Below are 21,029 nucleotides of genomic sequence, written 5' to 3'. Positions count from 1 at the left end.
CAAAGATGCATCTATTCGATGTTGTACAGTGAAAAAGAAATGGCGGGCAAAATACAATATAGAAGAATAAATAAACGCTGAATATTAAAAAAATGCGTCCTCCAGCACTCGTAAGAGGGTCTGGCCGCACGACATTTCGCAGTCGCACACGTCACATTTGCGCTGCTCTGATTCCACCAGGAACAACTTAGTCCACTTCACCCCGACGAGTGATCTTTTAAGGGCAGAAATAGCGGCACAAAAGTTACTCTGTCAGCGATGACGAATACCCGTCCAATACGAGCTTTAGTTTTGTTTTGGTCTTTATTCTGCGTCACGTTGTCATGGGTTGTTCATAGGTTGTAGCGCTGGACGTCGCTTTGTGCCTGACCTTTAATGTGCATTTATTGAGCAGCTGAGTGAGACGTCAGGATTTCTAGTGCGATGAAGGCAGTGGACGACGTCGAGATTGTTCACGTGTGCGACCTGCGGTAGTATGGCGTCGCGGTTGTAGTGAGCTCCCTCGATACTCAAGCTGAAAAGCAAAGCGGACCTGCTTGTCTCCCGGACGGCGTCGTTATAGGCGAACCCCACGTGGGGTAGGGTGCCATGCGAAATTTTGTGATTGGGGCTGACGCCTGTGGAAAGCATAGCTACTATGATCTTGTCAAATACGCACCATAAGTATGTTGGTCTGCGGATGGTGAGCAGTTTTCCTCCGATGGCTTAGCAGCTCAAAGTGGATTGCGTCATCTCCGCCGTTAATGCTGTACTCTAGCCGAGGCTCCAACATTAACAAATATTTGGCGCTATTCCTGCCTTGGTGATACTGGAATGAACAGAAGCCAAGAAGGTTCAGAAAAGATCAGAAAGGAAACTCGCTATTTTCATTCGCTCCTTATCGGCCTTAACAACTTCCCAAACCTCATTTATCTAGACCTCTTCTGGACACCTCATTCCTAATCAGTTACTTCGCAGGGGTACTCCAGGAAATGTCCTGGAGCCGCTTCCCCGATTGAGGATTAGCAGCTTATCCTTTCTCATTTATTTTCACATTGGGTGCCTTAAACAACCTTATCTTTTGTAATCCTCCTTCGAGATCGGTGAGTACTACCAGCTTTAAGATTGTTATATGTTACCGTGGTAGAGACGTGCCGCTTAGATGATTTTGATTTATTAACCTCGCTAAACATTTGTCCATTTGAGATGTGCATGCACGTTGGGATGTAGTCTGAGACGCTTTGGGGCATTTGAGAATTTGGGAATTGCAAAAACGCCTTGTGAAGCAGATATAATGAAACATGCGCCCCAGTGTCCACACCTTGTACGTATGCATGGTATGTGTCTGGTACAGGCGTATATCCGGTATTACAAAAAGCTATATAAGAATACGTGAAGCAATTGAGATGAAATACCAGCAGCCATGCCAGGATTGCATATCGGCGAGCACATCATAGTGTCATATGCTGTCTAATGCTAGGATATAGCTATATCAATAAAGGATACGCGACGGGGATACAGTCTCCACTTATACACTGGATATTGTATGCGGTATTTCTGCCATTCTATAAATGTCTTGGTATCAGAACCAAAGAAGAATGTCTTATTCTTGTTTCAATATTCGGTGTGAACTAATTCAGAATAAGGTTTAAAGCACTCGATTCGCAACATTGTCACTCAAAATACAAGTGATAAAGCTAACTAGAAATCAATGAGACGCATGCATTGAAGGGGTGGTCGAAAATCCGCAAAGAGCAATGAAACGACCAAGCTGTACGATTAACCCTCCGAGAACGAAGCTTATTCCTGTGCGGTGCAGGCGCTTTGTGTCTCTTGTCTTCCTGCTGTCTTTGTCTTTAGCCCTTCAGATATTCTTGCTCAGGGACTTCACCCGCACATATGATACTTTGCACCCAGTGAACAGGCTTACGATAATGCGAGCGTGCCTTCGGTGGAAATAAATACTGGGCAAAACAAGCACACTAAATTGCATTTTGCTTTCTTTTAGGGGGGGGGGGGGATGAAGGGGGGCTTGAAAGCATGCTCTCGAACGGTGGGTCTTTGTAAGCGATAACGTCAATCCGGACCCACAAATTTGATATAAAGGTTTTTGCGACAATCATAGGATTACCTGTTAACGGTAGATAAGGAGACATGGAAAGCTACAGCGGAGCACGTTCCTCCAAGGCCAATACTAATAACAGAAAAGGACTGCGAGAAATCAGTAAGGGACTCTTGCAGTGCATTAGGCAAGGAATAGCTTAGCCTAGCTTAGCGGCAAAATACCGTCGGCCTTCCAGTGACTATTGCTGGAACCGAAACATTGAGTGATAAGGAGGTCAAAATAAAATATTAAGCATATCCTCCAGATGAAAAAGCGAATATAACTGCATTTTTTTAAAGAACTAGGTGGAGTGAAGACAAACTGATATAAGAAGAGATTTGGCGTTGGGAAGCATCTCCAAGAAGGGACAACCAGTGTGGCTCTACGCCGACTGAGGGACCTAGGGAAGTCAGAGATTGAAGCGGGGAGTTGAGTTTGTGAGCTTTCTAGGACCGGCTATACGCTGCTAGCACGCGACAGGGCTCATTAGATATCAGTGGAGTTTCTTTTTTTCTGTTTGGGATGCAACAACACTGATATGAGCAAAGCTCAGATCCTCGACGCCTCCGTTAGGCCCACCCTCAACAAAAAAACAAAAGCGAGCAGACAGGAAAGCAACTTTCGCAATGCTTCCGGCTCTCTAGTTCGAATGAAAGCTGCGGCAAAGCAGATCAAGAAAGGTGGCAGCGCCAACGCCAAGAGCCATTGAGCCCTTGGATGACTTATCGAAATCGTCTAGTTTCGTTGTCTTCACTGCTACTCCTTGCGTGTTTGCCTGTTGATTGCAGAGACATCTTAGTCGGGGTGTCCCGCGGGTTTTTCGGTACTCACCGGAAGTCGGGGCGATGGCTGACTTCTGTTCGAATTTTTCACGTCAATTAGCCCCATATAATGTTAGCATCAAGTTTTCGCATGGAGGGCCAGATATTTAGCAAATATTTAGATATTTAGCAAATTAGCACTGTTGCAAATGCACCTTTTGCAACAGTGCGTTTTCTGTATTCAGCATAACTTACTCTGACACAGAGGGCTTATCGTTGCTGCACTTGCAATTTTATATTTAGCAGGTTTCATCGCGTTGTGTAGTGCGGCAAAAAAAGGAAACTTGTGGTCATAAAAATTTCAGGCACTGCTGTTATGATAGGAAAAGCTGTCGACGCTCGCAATGTTTAGCAAAGTTTTCTAAGCAGAGGAAAGTTTCTAAAGCATACCGATTTTCTGAAGTTTCCTACAAGGGATATATAAACTGAGCTTTCGTTATTTTCTCTGCCTCCCTATTTCTCTTCATTCATTCTACCTCCGATATCTACGACAGCCAACTGGGCGTTGACTGATTAACCTCTGCCTTTCCTTTCTTCTATCTAGCTCTAGCACCATATAAAGTTCGCATAAAGTTTTTGTATGAAGGGCCAGATATTTAACAAATTAAGAATATTGCCGCTTTTAATTCCGACATTGACGCGTAAAAAACTATTTTATTTTTCAGAATGCTCCTTCGTGGCCAGTGAGTACTGTGAGTAGGGTTGTCAGGTAGTCGGTTGGATACGCGTGCCACAGACACGGCCGTGCGTTGGCGGACTATCTTGCACCGCGTGCTGTTACACATATCTGTCCATGAATTAGTACAATTGAAGCGTACGAGTCTTTCTTCGTGTTACGTCACTAATGTTTAAAGCTTTCCAAATAATTAAAGTGGGAGGCTCTATCCCTTGTCGCTGTCCCTGTACATTTTCGCCGAGCACACGCTTGTGCTCTGCCTGGCTCCTTTGGCGCGGTTCACGTATACTATACGCATGCGGCTGAGCGAGCTTAAACCACCACGGTTGTTTATCGCGCCTTCTTCTGGCACATGTGATACTTCAATTTTAGCGGCATGGCAAGTGAGCGGCACATTCGAGGTCAATTCGCGGGCAAAACCCGCTTCATGCGGGCCAGGTTTCGCACAGACGGTGAAGGATATAGGACGCCCGTAACTGTCCAGCTCAGATCTCGAACCTTCATGTGAGCCGTGGTGGAGTAGGGTGGACGACGAGGGAATGTAATTAGGATTGAGAGGAAGAGAAGTGGAAAGCGGTAGACATACCAGTTTTCTGAGATAACGCTTGGAATCTCCGTAATACTTTAAAGTTGGCGTACAATGAATGGCGTCAAGCCGCCGCATTGGTGAGTGAAGGAATCGAATCTGCACCCGCTTTAACGGTAGTTAATATAGAGGCTAGTGCCCTTCGGGAAAAATTAATTTACTACCTGAAACGTGTGACTGCACCGTCTTGCTCTGAAATTGACGTTCAAGGACCGCAGTTCAGCATTAACCGCCCCCTCTAATCCTTAGCGCGTTTTGAATTTCTTTTGATCCTGCCTGACAATCTACCGATACTGAAATAGCGTAAGTACGCTGGCTAGAATCCGGCAGCACAGACGTATGTCCGCGAATTTCCCATGCAAATACCGCGAAACAGAAGCGGATACGGAGAAAAAAGCTCGATAGATTGTATAATCAGTGTTCCTGTCCTGAACAGCAAAACGTTTCAAACGAAACTGTTAAAATTTCCAGGTTGCGATTTGTACCATTACATCTATCCGGACCAAAATATCAAGTCCACCACAGAATACCACTCAATAAAAAAACATTGCGCTAACAAAAGTTTCCTTAGATTTTGGACTTGCGAACTTTTTAATTAAGTCTCTATCTAGGGTGTGTCTAAGTGCAATCAGCTTAGAAACAAATTGCGTTTTTTGCCCCAGAAACCAACCAGACTAACTGGTAAAGGTTTCAAATACACCTCCAATATGTCGATACTCGTTATTTCATGGTTAAACAGTCTCTTTTTTGGTATCATATTCAAGGAGAACCTCATGGCACGAAGGGATAGCACCCCTTGTGGTGCACAAAAAGACGTCCCGTCGCCCCGCCAGCTGGGAAGCGTGGCGGACACACCTGCTTGTCCCGGACGTAGCGTGGGAGTGGATGAGAAGAAGAAAACTGAGAAACTCGCTCGGTATCAACAAGGAGGAAATAACGTGGACTCCGGGAGCCAGTGAGTAACTCTCAGGGCCGTCACCAGGTCTCGGATGAGCCGAGCTATGTGGTTTCATTCTAGCCCGAGCATAGGTTCTTAAGTGTGACCAGTTGAGCCCAGCTCTCCAGAAAGCCGCTTTTAATTGTCTGACTATTGTCTGATATTCAGAGATGCCAAAGTGCACATGTTGGAGAGAATGGTCCAAGACACGATGCGTAAGGGAATTTTTCTCTTGGGCTGTCACTTAGCAGTAAAGCGTCCATTGAATACCAAAAGGCGGCATTTTAAACACAATTGGGAAGAAACTGTGTGCTATTGTACTAAAATTCAAATTCATTTTATTACCATGACAACTGGAGATGGGCTGAAATAAAAATTGAAACAAGATCACTTGATTGCGTTCGAGCCCTCTTTCCATGGCATACCGTAACGACCTAGTTCTAAGAACCAGTTAATTTAAATTTTACAGACCAGATGAGACTTTCAGTACAAGCCCAGTAAAATAAAGCATTATTTTAGTTATCCACTCCTATGTGCAAGTGGAGTGCCGGTCAAAAGAATTGGTCCTAAGCTCACAAGATCAGGAAATACCAAATAATATTGCAACAGTGGTGATCAATGTAAAGCTCTATTAATTGCCCTTCTAAAAAATGCTCAGAGGTGTTAGTGCGGTTAATAATAACTTGTTCGCAGTGCGGATTGTTCTTTAATGTTGTATTGTTGTATTGTTCGTTAATGTTGGATACAAAGCATTACTTGAAAATGGAAGTTTCCATGGTTCTGAAAAGCAATGGTTGCGAAGGTTTGTTGACTTATTTATTTGTGCTATTGCGTTGAGTTTTTGCTGGTTGTTAAGTTGTTTATTTCTTTTGACCAGTGTGTATAAATCTAAGCTATGTACGCTTATTAGGCTGAGTAAAAAATTCACTTGGGTCAGCGTGCGAGTCATCTGAGAATGAAGAATCGACCTTATTTAGTATATTTGTTAATGTGTTCATATGATGATCATATGAGCACATGATAGATATGATAAATGCTTCCAATTTCAGACCAATAATTTTATTTTGAGTTTTGTCCTCCGTTCATAAGGAGTAATTAAGACTGCTTTAGCTAATGCGTATAGCACTTCGAAAATAGATAGTAAAAAAAGAAAACTAAAGACTTGCGGGATGAGGATCTGCGAATACAATGATTGTAACGGCGCAGTAACTAATCAAAAAATTGCGTGCAAAATATTTTGCTATGGTTTTTCTGCTGCATGTGAGGTTGAGTCACTGCTGTTGAAATATCGCATCAATACCAAGCAGGATATTGTCTTTAAATTGTTTCACGTATATGCAAATTTCTTAAAGTTAGTGTCATTTGCAATTCTACATATGCACGCTTATGCCATTATTAACATAAATAACTGGGTCATATGTGTTCTTCCATTTTGTGTGTTCTGAACGAGAAAAAAATTCCACCATATTGAAAATCGAAGAAGTGATCAAAATAATGCGTTTATTGAGTTATGAGAAATATCGGTTATTGCTAGGGTCACCAGTCGGCACGGCGGATTACAGCGTTAAACAAAATCAGGAAAAATCATCATTTTGCGTATGCATATCTTACAATTTCCATACAGATACGTGCTGTATACTAAGAGCGACAAAATAATACGCTTCGGTGAAGTATCTTTCGCCAAGAATGCTAACACAGGGGCCAGTTGATTGATAATAATGGAGACGAATGACCTACTTGCTAGACAAGAGAATGCATGAAGGACAGCATACGACACTGCTCTTGTGTCGTGTGTTGTCTTTCATTGGCCCCTCGTTTATCAAGTAGCGCACAAGTCCGCAATACAATATTTCGTCGTATTTAGGACATTAGCGACCTTTATGATGCAAGAGGTTCATGCGTCGGTACGTGTCTGCGTAATAATTCGGCATCAGCAGTGCGAAAATTCTCTAGTAGACGAAATTATATCGCTTCTAAAGAAAAATTTCAATTATTGCTTGAAATGTTGTTTAACATCTGTGACTATTTGGGCCACTCCGTCCTCGTGGAAAAGCAAACTTCAGCCTGCCAAAATGTACACCATGAGCACTGCAAAATAGCAAAACAATTTCATCTAGCTGCTTTTCGAAGCTGAAATACAGCTGAATATTCCGATAACATACATTATCGGAATATTCAGATGTATTTTCAATCTACCACATACATATGGTATAATATCCTCCTCACACCGGTTGTCCTTATTTTTTCATGCTCAAAAAGAGCAGACCAGTGGCGTGCTAGCGAGCTGCGAACAGCGCGTTCTCAAATGTTCCCGTTATCCTGCAGCTGTACTAAACAGTTGAGAAATGTTGCAACGCTGGTGGCGCATCCGCGATGGACATAGACGGTGGCAGTCATAGCCACATCGTGTTGACGCCAATATGGAGACTTAATGCGAACTACAACAAAACGAGGAGCAGGTATTAATTAGGTCGTATATAGTCAACGGCACGGCGCAAGCTTTTCGAGATAGCGGCACAGCTGCCTTTGCCGGGCTTAGATAAAATTTTCTAGTTAGTCTCAGCCCTATTAGATGAAAGTTCGTATAATGGCTTGTGACGTACTGGGTGGCAATGCTTTTTTATGAGGAATACGCGCTTTCTGCAGGTCCTTTTCTCTGAAAATATTGGCAATGATGATTACAAAATAATTTGACCGTATTCTTTTTGTGTAGACTCATTATTAAGTGCAGGTTTGCGAAGCAGTGGATTCGCCACGCTTAGTAAAAGGCGCAGGCGCAATGACATTTTGGCGGGTTATTTGAAAATTCTGCACGAGGAGTAAGCGACGGCGCTTTGACTAGCATGTGCAGTAACAATTGCTTACTTATGTTTTTTGACGTTACCTTGTTGGTTCGCGGTTTCATTGCCCGCTCACTTAGTCGTTCACTCCACGACCAATCAATTCCGCCCTAGCTGGGTTGCAAATTTATACATAAACCACTGCAGCTTGGTTCCAGTTTTCGTATACACACCACTCGTTCGTACATTCCTTCCCTTGCTTATATCTTTTGTTGTCTCAGCCTTTTGCATGTGAGTGGTGTGCCTGTACCCCTGTTTCTTTTTGTAATGCGACCGATTAAGGTTTTCGCCGGTGGAAAATCATCAGAGTGCTCCTTAATTAAGTTACCTAAATGGTCGAAAAAGTCGTTGCGTCCTCAAAGTTTGCACTTAGTATACAGGAACAGAGGATGGATGCTGGGGTGTTTCATGGTCATCATGGCAATCAAGCAGAGGGGGATTAAAGGAGAATGAGTAAGGTTTGACAAGACTGAATGCGAAGTTAGAGGGAAGTGCGTTTCTAATTACAGCGACAGCTCTTAAATCCCATCCCTTGGGATTCATGCTTCATTACTTGTATAGCAGCAGGGCGAATACTAATTAAGCATACTCTATAATTATACGTATCGACATATGAATCTTAAATATAAATTCACCTCAATACATTGTGTAAGTGAAACAATTTCAATGGCTCACTGAATTTTAAGTAACAAAGTGGTATTCTTCCTGCGAGCGTCTGTCGTGGAGAAAGGGCTACAAATAAACTTGGGAAAGAGCTTAGAGAATGTCACTATACCTTTTCTACATTGATGATTCCAGCAGCTCACTAAACGCTAGATATATAGCACTATTATCGAAAGCAAACATCATTCCAAGCATCGACATAATGTACAGGATGACCGGCCCAACAGACGACATGACCGCCAATCAGGCACCCGCAGTAACAGGAGATGAACGAGCGGTCAAGCCCCGGGCGCCAAATACCCAAATGCAGCCGGCACAGCGCGCCAGGCCGCTATTGGCTACCCAGTGCTATGACGCATTTCCGTCACAATTCTGTTTTCGCTTTTAAAGGCGCCCTTAGGGGTCGAGAAACATTTCAAGTATAAAATTTGCAATTAAAAAAAGAAAGGAGATATAAAACAGTGCTGTCAACAAAATTTAGAGTGTGGTGCGGCGATGAGAGCTGACACGGCTGCACGGCTAATAGCTGGTTTAACAAAATGGCACCGCCCCCGCCGCCCAACTCGCGCAGATCTCCACGCGCTAGCGTCACTTGCGTCTTGTTGTTTGCGCCGTTGAGTATCGTTAAGTAATGCCACCCGTGTGCCGTACCTATCCTAACAGTTTGAAGCTAGTGTTAAGCCCTCGATTGTACTCCGTCGTTCCTGCCTTCGCGCTGCTGATCTCCCAGCGCTGACCATTCGGTTCTCCAGCTACTCTTACACATTACGGAAAATGCATGACTGCATTGCCTCTACTTGTCTGCTTCTTTTGGAAGTCCAACCGGAACTGGAAACCTGCATTGCCAGTATACTGCATAGAAGAGAGCTCAGAGAAGTTTTCCTGTGACACAGTAACGCCCAGAACGTTCTCTGGTGAGCTCCAAGGTACGATGTATCTGCTATGTGCACAAAATGCATCTTGCAGAGCTTACTTTGCCTGCCCTTTCCTCCTCTGCTGCTATGAACAAAAATGAAAAAAACATGCTTCACTGCAACGATCTGCCCATACGCCCACGCCAAGATCTTTATTCGAATGCTATAGTTGAACACGATATTACACATCTGAAGTAGGAGCAAGCTGTGCCATGTATTTGAACAGCTTACAATGCATTACTGCAAAATGTGTGGACAAGGCACAGTCCGTAAGTTGAGGCCGAAAGTCCATCTGATGATTAGTGCACTTGTAAAAAAATATCAGCCTTGCACCTAAAACATTCTGCTGTTCAAGATTATTTTCTCGTAAGCTAGTCTCATGGACATGTGAAGGAAAAAGTACGCCTACGGCGTATTCATTTCTTGAAGTGTCCGTTTCCTTCCAGTCTTCCAGAGGTGATCTTTGGCCAAACGTGCTTTTACAGTACTGTTGCAGCACGGTGCAGGCTCTTTATTTTGGGCATTTTGCTGTGACAGTCGGTTATTAGTTAAGATTTTGTCACTGGTTAATTGCAGCGTGCGAGTGTTTCGTTAAGGAATGCCTTGGTAACAACTACATCTTTACTGCGCATAAAAAGTTGCCAGGCTTTTGTCATTATGATGCCTTGTCGGCATGCTGAAACAACAGACTGCCCTGATGGCTGTGACCCTCACATATTGAGTTCTCTTGAAAGGTATAATTTTCAAGCACATGCATAGAAAAGTAGAAATTACTCAATATTGCTATAAAATTTCTACCTAAAAAGGCCAGCATTGGTGAGATTCAGAAGCTGACAAAACAGATTCTTGTTGTAGTATTCAGTTGGCTAAAACTGTGACAGCATGTAATCGACCATACTGTCCAGTAGTGTTCCAGTCAGTTATACAGAACCTTCAGACAAGATCTCCGGTGCTCCACAGCTGAGCTTGTTTATGGAACCTTCTTATGCCTCCCTATGATGTCTTCGACCCTTCACTCTCCCCACCTCACCGACAGGCAAATGTCACTGACGACCGGATCAGTCGCATCTTGTATCTGGCAGTGCCGTTCATCAGATTAGAAGAATGCATATTTTTTACCGACTACATACAGCTTCTGCTCGAAGTGTTCCGCAACTGCCGACCACAACCGCCGTGCCCTAGAGAGCACGACAAACTTATATCTGATATACTATCGGACCTCAATACTGCTACACGTTTTTATGCGTCACGACTTCCGCCACCGCCCTTTTCAGGCACACTACCAAGGTCTGTTTCGTGGTCTAAGCCGCCATCCCACCTCCAACATGATATATGTTTACGGTTCAGCCGATACTGTAGTGTTGGAGCAGTTGAAGCCTCTTTATTACTTCACTCTCTTTACAAGGAGAGCGATGGAAAAAGACGGGGCAGGAGTCGCGTGTCTTGATGGCTCAGGCTCCGAGTTGATCCCGGAGATAGTAGAATAAAGGCGTTTGGTTCCGTCCCGGTCTCGTAATGACATTCTATATACTCTGGGTCCTCTCTCTATACCTATTACGGTCCATTGTGAATAGAGTTGGCTTAGATATTCTCACGCTTTGATGACTGAAGAAAACAGGTGAAACCTTTCAAAGGAAAAATTATACGGTGTACTTAATTGTTTTTAAATTAACTGAACTTGGGGTGGTTTTAACAGCAACAAATGTGCAGAGCGGTTGTAAAAGATCAGACAATCACTCAGCTGGACTTTACATAAAAAGGTTGCACTTACATCTTAGAGGTAAAGAACATATCTGCAAAACTTGTTATGACAAAAAATCATGAGCCTCGTAGCTACTTGAAAGCTCATTTATTGATGTATCGCAGATTACGTGCCTCTTAGTTTCCTCGACAATGCATCCGTTCGAGCTGCAAAAAGTGCTACTTCAGGTAAATTGAGCGTTAAAATATGCATAAAGGTCCTCGATATAAAATACATGGCATAGCTCATTAAACGCGTACATATCACAGCTTACAATCTAAATAATTTTGCGCGTGTAAAGTTTGTTCAACGCAACAAAATTTTTGAAAATTACAATCATTGCTACTGCTTGGTACTGCCTAAGTGCGCTTTCACTGGCAAGACTGCACCACCAGAGTGCCTATAAACTCTTGATCTATTATATGTGGGTGAATGATAATTTCTGAAGAAAAATGACACTAAAATCACCATCTGCACTATTGTCATGTTTCCTATGCTGTAATAGCATTTCAATAATTTACAATTATATGAAGAAAACAGAAGGAGAACGATTTTAGGACTTCGTATAGACGGGAGAATTGTAGACACGAGATATATGCTGGGTAGCACTGGTTTGATTGTTTTGTGCATAAAAGAGTTCACCTTGTTATGGGTCATGCAAGAGCCTGATTCTCGCTACAGTGCCAATTGTAGCACATCCTTTTAGAAGTGAATTATTGCTACGTCATTTTTCATCAACGCACAGCAACAGCATTTTTCTGTCGTGTGCAACCGCAGTCTAACTGCACTTGCCAACTTGAAACCTTACTGGAAGCCATATGTGAAGCATCAACGGCAGCGCTTATTATCATTTTCAACATGGAGGGATCACAAGCAAAGTTGCAGAAAATCATTCTCTAACATTCTCTTAGTCTTAGCAGCACTGGATTGCCAAATGATGTACCTTTTGAAGCAAATGCTTGTTTTTCATTCCCTTACGTCTACAGGAGGTGAATGTTTAGTGAGTCCTGGGGCACTGCGTGATTACGTTTAATATAATGGCCAATTTCTTAGCACATTCAGTTCTCAATGGGCATGTTTCAGATGTTGCACTGAACGTTATTATGCTAAATGTGTTGTTTTGAAACGTTTCGAATATTTCGCTTCATGAGCCACTGCTTGCAACGACAGATTTTGAGCATTCAAATTTTCATTGGAATATCCGGCATTGTGAGGTCTACGTCACTCTCTTGCATTGTGGTGTACTTGTCTAGGTCTTCATTTATTTTCCTCGAAATTTATGCCATCAAATCATGTGATGATGTGGAAACCATTCAGCATTATATCCTCTCCCGCTGCAGGTATGCTGCTCACAGGAGCAATTAAAAAATTCCTGTTGCTTGCCTCGCACAACCCCCATTTAGTTTCTTTTTGTGCAACTATGAAAGGGCATGCCATGAAACCGGTGAGTAAACTACGTAAAAAAAATATTGCAATTGGCAGATTTGTTAGTGCTGCTCTGTCTGGAAAGTACAAATTTTAATAGCATCTTTTTAAATATCCTTCTTTCATTGAATACTAGTTCTATCACCTCAATAGTTTTCAAAAAAATTGAACAACACTATGTCCTAATTACTCAGTTATTTATCATACAGTCTAAGTAAATATCGTGAATTTTGTTCTTACATGTGTGCTGAACTCTGGCCAGTGCCACAGTGCGGGTATATTCACACTGTGGGTGTGCCATATGCACTAAGGCAAGAAGAGGTAGTACCATACAAACGCTGATCTACTCTGCTATTATGGTTCCATAACACTGCTTTCAGAGAACGCTTGCTGCTTTTCACAGGTGCAATAAGATATTCCGGCCAACCCATGACCTTCTTGTTTCATTCCTGCGATGCTGACTCGGGTGTTTTGTCGCGGGGAGGGGAGGGGAAGTATCCTCATTATGGCGCAAGAAATACACAAAGGCTACACGTCGTTACAAGGTGAAATGTAAATAAAAGAAAATACCATTGTGTGTCCCTTTGTTTGTCTTCCAGGGAGCGTTCTAGGATGCTGACCGCACCGAAAAAGGTGCAAGCCCAGTCCATGAAGAAAGAAGAAAGCCGGGCAAAATTTCGTCAAGTAAGCATTCACTCGTGTGTGTAAATAATTTGCTCGCATTGTATGATGGCAGCAATGTTGCGCTACCCTAGAAACGTGCGCCTATGTGCTTTTTTTTTTTCTTTTTTAAGACGAGCTTCGTTCCTGTGCCTGTGGAGGATATCGAGGCAAGAGCACCGTGGCGCGAGGATATTTTCCCAGTGTGCCCTGCAAATTCGGCTGGCAGTTCAGGCTACCAGAGTGAGTGCTAACATTGGTAGGGGGATCCGTGTTATGTAGTTTTGTCAGAGGTTTCTTTGTATATATAATTGGTGCACCCACTTTGTTGTGCAGGGGCCACTGAATTGAACCACATGTATTCGCAGAACACGCGATTAAGGTCGCACTCATGACCGAAATGGTCGCAAGGGTTTGCGGCGGATAATAATGTGCATCTGGGATTGCATTTTGCAGTGATATTTTTCATTTCCGTTTCATATGGAGCTGCCTGCTTTGGCAGAGCTTGCATCTCGACTGCATCATGGGGTCTGTGATGTCGGAAAAAACACCGACAAGTCATATCCCGGGGATGTGATTTCTGACTGCCAGCGCCATGCTCGTAATATTGTCGCAGGCATGACAGAAATAGTCGCAAGGGTTTGCGGCGGATGCTTAATGTGCACCTGGGATTGTATTTTGCAGTGAAATGTTTATTTTCCGTTTCATTTGGAGCTGCCTTGTTTGGCATAACTTGCATCTCGACTGCATCATGTGGTCTGTGATGTCTGAAAACCCACCGACAAGTCAAATCCCGGGCATATCCCTTCCGACTGCCAGCGCCACGCCCGGTTTGCACTCACTTTGTTGACACCAAATGTTTTGTTGGATGGGTGATTTTAGGATTTTCTCTTTAATATTGCCACCACAGCAGCGATGTACATGAAGATTTGGACTGTGTTTTTCTCTCTAGTCTGTAGTGTTATGTCAGTCTTTTTCTTCAACCTCATAGCAATAATAACCCATTATGGTAAAAAGATGTGGGTTTGTGGGTTTATGAAAATGGTGCGAAAAATAAGGAAGGGGCCGCAACACTTAAGCTTTGCTTTTTATGGTATAAGGAGACAGCTGTAATAGCTATTGTTCGCTGCTCTCCTTGTGTATAACTCGCTTAAACTTTATTCCCTTAATCTGGGCCTCTGTTAACTCACTCATATTGTGGAAAAGAACACTCTACATAATGCCGTATGATTCAGCATGCGTGGTCTTAGGGACACACTATCTGACTCGCAAAGTAAGGGTTCCAGAAAGTGAAATCCTGTTTTCTATTCTGTTTGAATTGAAGCCCCATGTGGGAGCTCCTTCCAAATTGGCCATGTTTCGTAACGATCGCGTGATGTCACAGCAGTCGGCGCCAGGCCAGGTTTGCCACGTGGTGCCAGAGCCATGCCCAAGGTTTTTTTCTCATCGGCCAGTGAACTAGTTGTAGGCTTGGAGGTGAAATGTCTCTCCCACACCTTCTCATGCACATTACTCTGGCAAGTGAAAGTTGGCAGGTGACATGGTGGGCAGGTCAGCTATTTGTGTGGCATCATTAACTGTATTCATAGCAGAAATAGTAGGACTTGTGCCAGTTTGGGCAGTTCATTTGAGGTGAAAATTGAGCCTACTAGGACCATTGCATCATGGTTTTTGGGATCCAAAGTCGCACCCATTGTTCCTAGACCACCTAGACCAATCTGGAACATTCATATGGTTTGGTTAATCAATCCTTAAAAGCTTTGACTGTACATTGCTTGCACTGATAGCAGTCTGTGATATTGTTACGGGGATGTACTTAATGTGACGGCACTGCGATGGGCTGAACTCGACGCTAAGACTTCGGTAGCCGTGCAGAATCCACTCTCTCAGCGTCGTTCTCTTTCTCAACGCTTCGTCGTGCCCGCGTTCCTCGATCGTCGTCTTTGTCAGTGCGCACATCACTTTGGTCCCGCGTTTCCCGGTAACACTACCCCCCTCGGCAAAAGGCACCGTCCCGGTGCGTATTAGGCGTGCGGTGTGGAGGGGGAGTAATATGGCTTGAGGCGGGCGACATGTACAATTTCGGAAGTGGGTGTAGCAGTCGGTGACTTTGGGTGGAGCGGTGCAATCTCATAGGTCACGTCGGTCACTGGGCGTAGTACACGGTAAGGACCCGTGTAGTGGGGCAGAAGTTTCTGACACAATCCCACACGACGGCACGGAAGCCAGAGCAGCACCAGAGATCCGGGAAAATAGTGCACATCGCGGTGGTGAGCGTCGTAGCGACGTTTTTGAGCTTCTTGAGAGACGGTGAGATTGTGACGAGCAATCTGGCGAGCAGCGTCGGCTTGAGCGATGGTATCGCGGGCATAGGTTGTGACGGGGCCAGCGGCGGGAAGCAAAGTGTCGAAGGGCAGTAAGGGGTCTCGTCCAAAGAGAAGATAGAATGGAGAGTACCCAACAGTGTCATGACGCGAAGAGTTATATGCAAAGGTGACAAATGGCAGACTATCCCAGTCGCGATGACTGTCGGATACGTACATTGCGAGCATGTCGGTGAGTGTGCGGTTAATACGCTCCGTAAGGCCGTTCGTCTGAGGGTGGTACGCAGTGGTGAACTTGTGCCGAACGGAGCAAGAACGAAGTATTTCCTCAACAACTCGGGAAAGGAAACAGAGGCCACGGTCGGTAAGTAGTTGACGGGGAGCACCATGGTGTAGTATGACGTCGTACAAAAGGAAGTCAGCAACGTCTGTGGCGCAGCTGGTTTGAATGGCGCGAGTGATCACGTACCGCGTGGCATAATCGGTGGCCACAGCGATCCATTTGTTTCCTGACAAGGACTCGGGGAAGGGCCCTAGGAGGTCAAGGCTAACACGAGAAAATGGCTCAGTCGGGATAGCAATCGGCTGCAGGTGTCCAGGTGGCAGCACAGGGGGTTTCTTCCGGCGTTGACAGAGGTCGCAAGCGGCTACATAACGTTGGACAGAGCGGTAGAGTCCAGGCCAGAAGAAACGCCGGCGCACGCGGTCGTATGTGCGTGAGAGGCCAAGATGACCAGCTGTAGGGGCGTCGTGCATTTGTTCTAGAACGGCAGAGCGTAGGTGTCGGGGAACGACGAGCAAGTGCTCAGCGCCATCAGGTCGCATGTTGCGGCGGTATAGCGTATTCCCATGAAGGAAGAACAGGGCGAGGGAAGAGTCACGGCTGTGTGTGCGGAGGCGGTCGATAAGAGAACTGAGGGTTGGGTCCAAGCGCTGTTCGTCGGCTATGTGAGAAAAGTCCGATATAGAGAACACCCAGGGGTCCGATTCGTGGTCAGTAGAGGAAGGGGGATCGACGGGATAACGGGACAGACAATCTGCATCCTGGTGGAGCCGACCTGATTTGTATACAACGGAAAAGGTATACTCCTGCAAGCGCAGTGCCCAGCGGGCGAGGCGGCCAGCAGGATCCTTGAGGGAAGAGAGCCAACATAGGGCGTGGTGATCGGTAATTACAGTGAATGGTCGGCCAAACAAGTAGGGTCTGAATTTTCCAACGGCCCAGACGAGAGCCAGGCACTCCCGTTCCGTAATAGAGTAGTTCTGTTCCGCTGATGACAGGAGACGACTGGCGTAGGCAATCACGCAGTGTTGGCCGCGTTGTCGCTATGCAAGAATGGCACCAATCCCGTGGCCACTGGCGTCGGTGCGAAGTTCCGTCGGGGCAGACGGGTTGAAATGGGCCAACACAGGAGGATTGGTGAGAACAGCGATGAGGGTGGAGAATGCGTTAGCCTGCTCTGGTCCCCATGAGAAAGGAACGCCTTTCTTAGAAGATTGGTGAGAGGACGAGCAATAGCGGCAAAGTTTGGGACGAACCGGCGAAAATAAGAGCACAGTCCTATAAAGCTGCGGACATCACGAGGTGAACGGGGAGATGGAAAAGCACTGACAGCACGAACTTTGTCAGGATCGGGTTGCACGCCGGTGGAATTCACCAAATGGCCAAGCACTTTAAGTTCGCGGCGACCAAAACTGCACTTCTTTGAGTTCAGTTGAAGTCCGGCACGGCGAAAAAGTGCGAAGATGGAAGAAAGGCGACGAAGATGGCTTTCGAACGAGGGCGAGAAGACAATCACGTCATCCAAGTAACATAGACAAGTCATCCATTTGAAGCCGCGGAGTAAGGAGTCCATCATTCGTTCAAACGTAGCAGGGGCGTTGCAAAGTCCAAAAGGCATAACCTTAAATTGGTAAAGACCGTCGGGTGTGACAAAAGCTGTCTTCTCGCAGTCTTGTTCGTCAACAGAAATCTGCCAGTAGCCGCTACGAAGGTCGATAGAGGAAAAGTACGGGCTCCATGTAAACAGTCCAAGGCATCGTCTATTCGCGGCAGCGGGTAAACATCTTTCCTTGTAATCTTGTTCAGATGTCGATAGTCGACGCAAAAGCGCCAACTGTTGTCTTTTTTTCTAACGAGCACGACAGGAGAAGCCCAGGGGCTGTTCGAAGGTTCGATGATATCGTTGGCCAACATCTTGTCGACCTCCTGCTGGATGACTTGGCGCTCAGAAATGGACACACGATAAGGCCTCCGATGTACAGGTTTTGCATCGCCGGTGTCAATGCGGTGAGTCACAACTGATGTTTGGCCCAGAGAACCGGCAGCAAAGTCAAAAATGTCGGAGAAGGATAACAAAAGGTTGTACAGGTCCTGAGCGTGTTCGGGGCTGAGGTCAGAGGCAATCATTGCGGAAATAGGGTCGGTAATTGTGGTGGGGAGTATATATATATATATATATATATATATATATTGTTGCGGGGATGTACATAATGTGACGGCACTGCGATGGGCTGAACTCGACGCTAAGACTTCGGTAGCCGTGCAGAATCCACTCTCAGCGTCGTTCTCTTTCTCAACGCTTCGTCGTGTCCGCGTTCCTCGATCGTCGTCTTTGTCAGTGAGCACATCACTTTGGTCCCGCGTTTCCCGGTAACACTATGAAAATACTATGCAGGCGCATTCTCGCTCTTATACCGTGTTATATATGTGCTTAATTTTTCTCTTTCTGCATCGCGGTCATATTTGGACAGATGGTGGCCTAAATGCCAGACCACCAGTGGTACTGCCAGAAGCCCTTGTCTAAGGCCAGGCAGCTAGCAATCCCCGCTTAAGCTTCATATATACATTAATGATTGTCGTGTTCTAAAAAAGGACACAAAATTAGTACGGGTCAACCCGTGAAAAGTTTTTAATCGCACTTTGCTCTGAGAGAACTACAAAATGCTTCAGCTTGCAGACTGATAGCTTTATTGCGTGCTAGCATCAATGGACAAGAAGTGGAAACCGTGACAGATTTTCTCTTCTTGGGCTCCAAGATTACCTTGGAAGGAGACTGCAGCCATGAAATTAGGAGACGCCTGCTTCTGGGAAAGAGAGCAATGGTTAGCCTTGACCGCCTAGTAAAGAGCAGAGACATTAGTCTGCCAACCAAGATCCGTATAACTCGTGCTATGGTCTTTCCAGTTGTGATGTATGGATGCGAGAGTTGGACTGTGAAAAAGGCTGACCGCAAAAGAATTGACGCGTTTGAACTATGGTGCTGGCGAATACTCTTGAGCGTTCCTTGGACTGCCAGAGGATCAAATCAGTCGATATTTTCGACCATAAACCCTGACTGCTTATTGGAGGGTCAAATTCTAAAGTTAAAGCTCAGCTACTTTGGTCATCTGATGAGAAGAGAGGAGTCGCTGGAGAAAGATTTGATGTTGAGAAAGGTTGAGGGTCGCCGGAAAAGGGGTATTCAGCGAACGCGATGGTTAGATGGCATCCTCGAGGCACTGCAGATGAAGTTATGTGATGTTAGGAAGAAAGTAAGAGACCGGAAAGCGTGGCGTGACATGGTCCATAGGGTCACGAAGAGTCGGACACGACTGAACGACTGAACTGAAAAAAAAAATGATAAGATCATTAAATCATTAAATCATTGCTCTAAGCATCTCTGGGGTTGCATGGATGTTCCCTAGTGCATTTTTCCGCAGACGTCAACAGATTTGTTGTCATAGCGTGCTTCTTTTCACCCCTTTGAACTTGCATTAGTGGTGTCGCCATTCCATGTTCTGCAGTCATGTCAAACCATTGGAAATGCTGGCTGTATGCATGAAACTTTTACTGCAAACGTGTCATACACACAGAATTATTACAAGGCTCAGTCTGAGCCCCACTCAGTTTTTGATGATTTGGCTGCACTGAAAAATATTTAGAGTGATGTGTCAAGGGATTGTGACTGGTCATAGGGTTTTCTTGACAGGAAATACTGGAGTGGGTTGCCATTACCTTCTCCAGTGAATCACAATTTGTAAGACTCTGCCGTGACCTGTCTATCTTGGGTGGCCCAACACAGCAGAGCTCACGACTTCATCGAGTTTCGCAAGCTCCTCCGCCACGACAAGGCAGTGATCCATATGGCCAGTCACAATAGCATTAATGATATGGCGCCGGAAGATGAGCCCCAGGTTGGAAGGCATCCCACATGTTACTGGTGATAAAGGGCGATTCCTAGTAGCTCCAGGACGAATGAAGCGGCTGGGCTAAAGCCAAAAGGACGCTCACTTGGGGATGTGTCGGGAAGCGACCGGAAAGTCCGATGTTGCAAGGAGATATATCACATAGCAACATGGAATGTAAGATCTATGACGCAAGGTAAACTGGATGTTGTCAAACGAGAAATGGACAGATTGAACATTGATATCTTGGGTATCAGCGAGCTCAAGTGGGCCGGAATGGGAGAATTTAACTCCGGCGACCATTATGTCTTTTATTGTGGGCACGCCTCCAAACGAAGGAATGGGGTCGCTGTCATAGTAAACAGAAGAAATGGCAAAGCAGTGCTAGGGTACAACCCCAAAAACGAGCGAATGATTTCACTTCGGATCCAAGGTCACCCTTTCAACATAACAGTTATCCAATTCTATGCGCCAACCACTACTGCTGAAGAAGCTGACGTTGAGAGATTTTATGCGGACCCGCAAGGCCTTTTAGACCGCACTCCATCATCAGACGTCGTTTTTCGCATAGGAGACTGCAATGCTAAGGTAAGGAGTGAAGTAATATCCGGAATTACAGGCAAGTTCGGTCTTGGTGAGCCAAATGAAGCTGGGCGGAGGCTAGTAGAGTTTTGTCAAGAAAACAACCTGACCATAGCGAATACTCATTTTCAACAGCACAAGAGGCGCCTGTACACGTGGACTTCACCGGACGCTCTGTACAGGAATCAGATCGATTATAATCTTTGCCGGCAGAGATGGAGAAGCGCTATACAAGCAGTAAAAACCAGGCCTGGGGCCGATTGGGGCACCGATCATCAGCTTCTTGTTGCCAAAATAAGCTTCGATTGAGGAAAACGCAGAAAACTAGAAGGCCTTTCAGGTATGATCTGGATCAAATTCCATCAGAATATGCTGTGTAAGTGAGGAATCGATTTCAGGAATTAGATCTAGAAGACAGATAGCCTGAATAGATGTCGACTGATGTTTGTGATACAATACAAGAAGTTGCTACTAAGGTAGTCCCAGAGCAAAAGAAATGCAAGAAAGCAAACTGGTTATCTGAAGAGGCTTTGCAAATAGCTGAGGAAAGGAGGATGGCAAAAGTAATGGGAGAAAGAGAATGATACAAGGTTCTCAATGCGGATTTTCA

General features: G+C 45.1%; 1 protein-coding gene across 1 annotated transcript in view; it reads left to right on the top strand.

The window, feature by feature from the left end:
* LOC146184238 (uncharacterized) overlaps positions 1-21,029 on the top strand; it is a 38,313-nt gene that overhangs the window by 12,594 nt on the left and 4,690 nt on the right. The window contains exons 3-5 of the mRNA XM_084608510.1: positions 4,931-5,121; positions 13,286-13,370; positions 13,481-13,589. Of these exons, the coding sequence (XP_084464636.1) occupies positions 4,931-5,121; positions 13,286-13,370; positions 13,481-13,589 (385 nt within the window). The remainder of the gene's footprint in view (positions 1-4,930; positions 5,122-13,285; positions 13,371-13,480; positions 13,590-21,029) is intronic.

The sequence above is a fragment of the Amblyomma maculatum genome, chromosome 7 (assembly GCF_055883805.1).
Source record: "Amblyomma maculatum isolate TAMU_Amacu chromosome 7, ASM5588380v1, whole genome shotgun sequence".
In the NCBI taxonomy this organism is placed as follows: Eukaryota; Metazoa; Arthropoda; class Arachnida; order Ixodida; family Ixodidae; genus Amblyomma; species Amblyomma maculatum.
The sequence above is the reverse complement of the archived record's forward strand: the minus strand, read 5'-3'. Positions and strand labels throughout refer to the sequence as shown.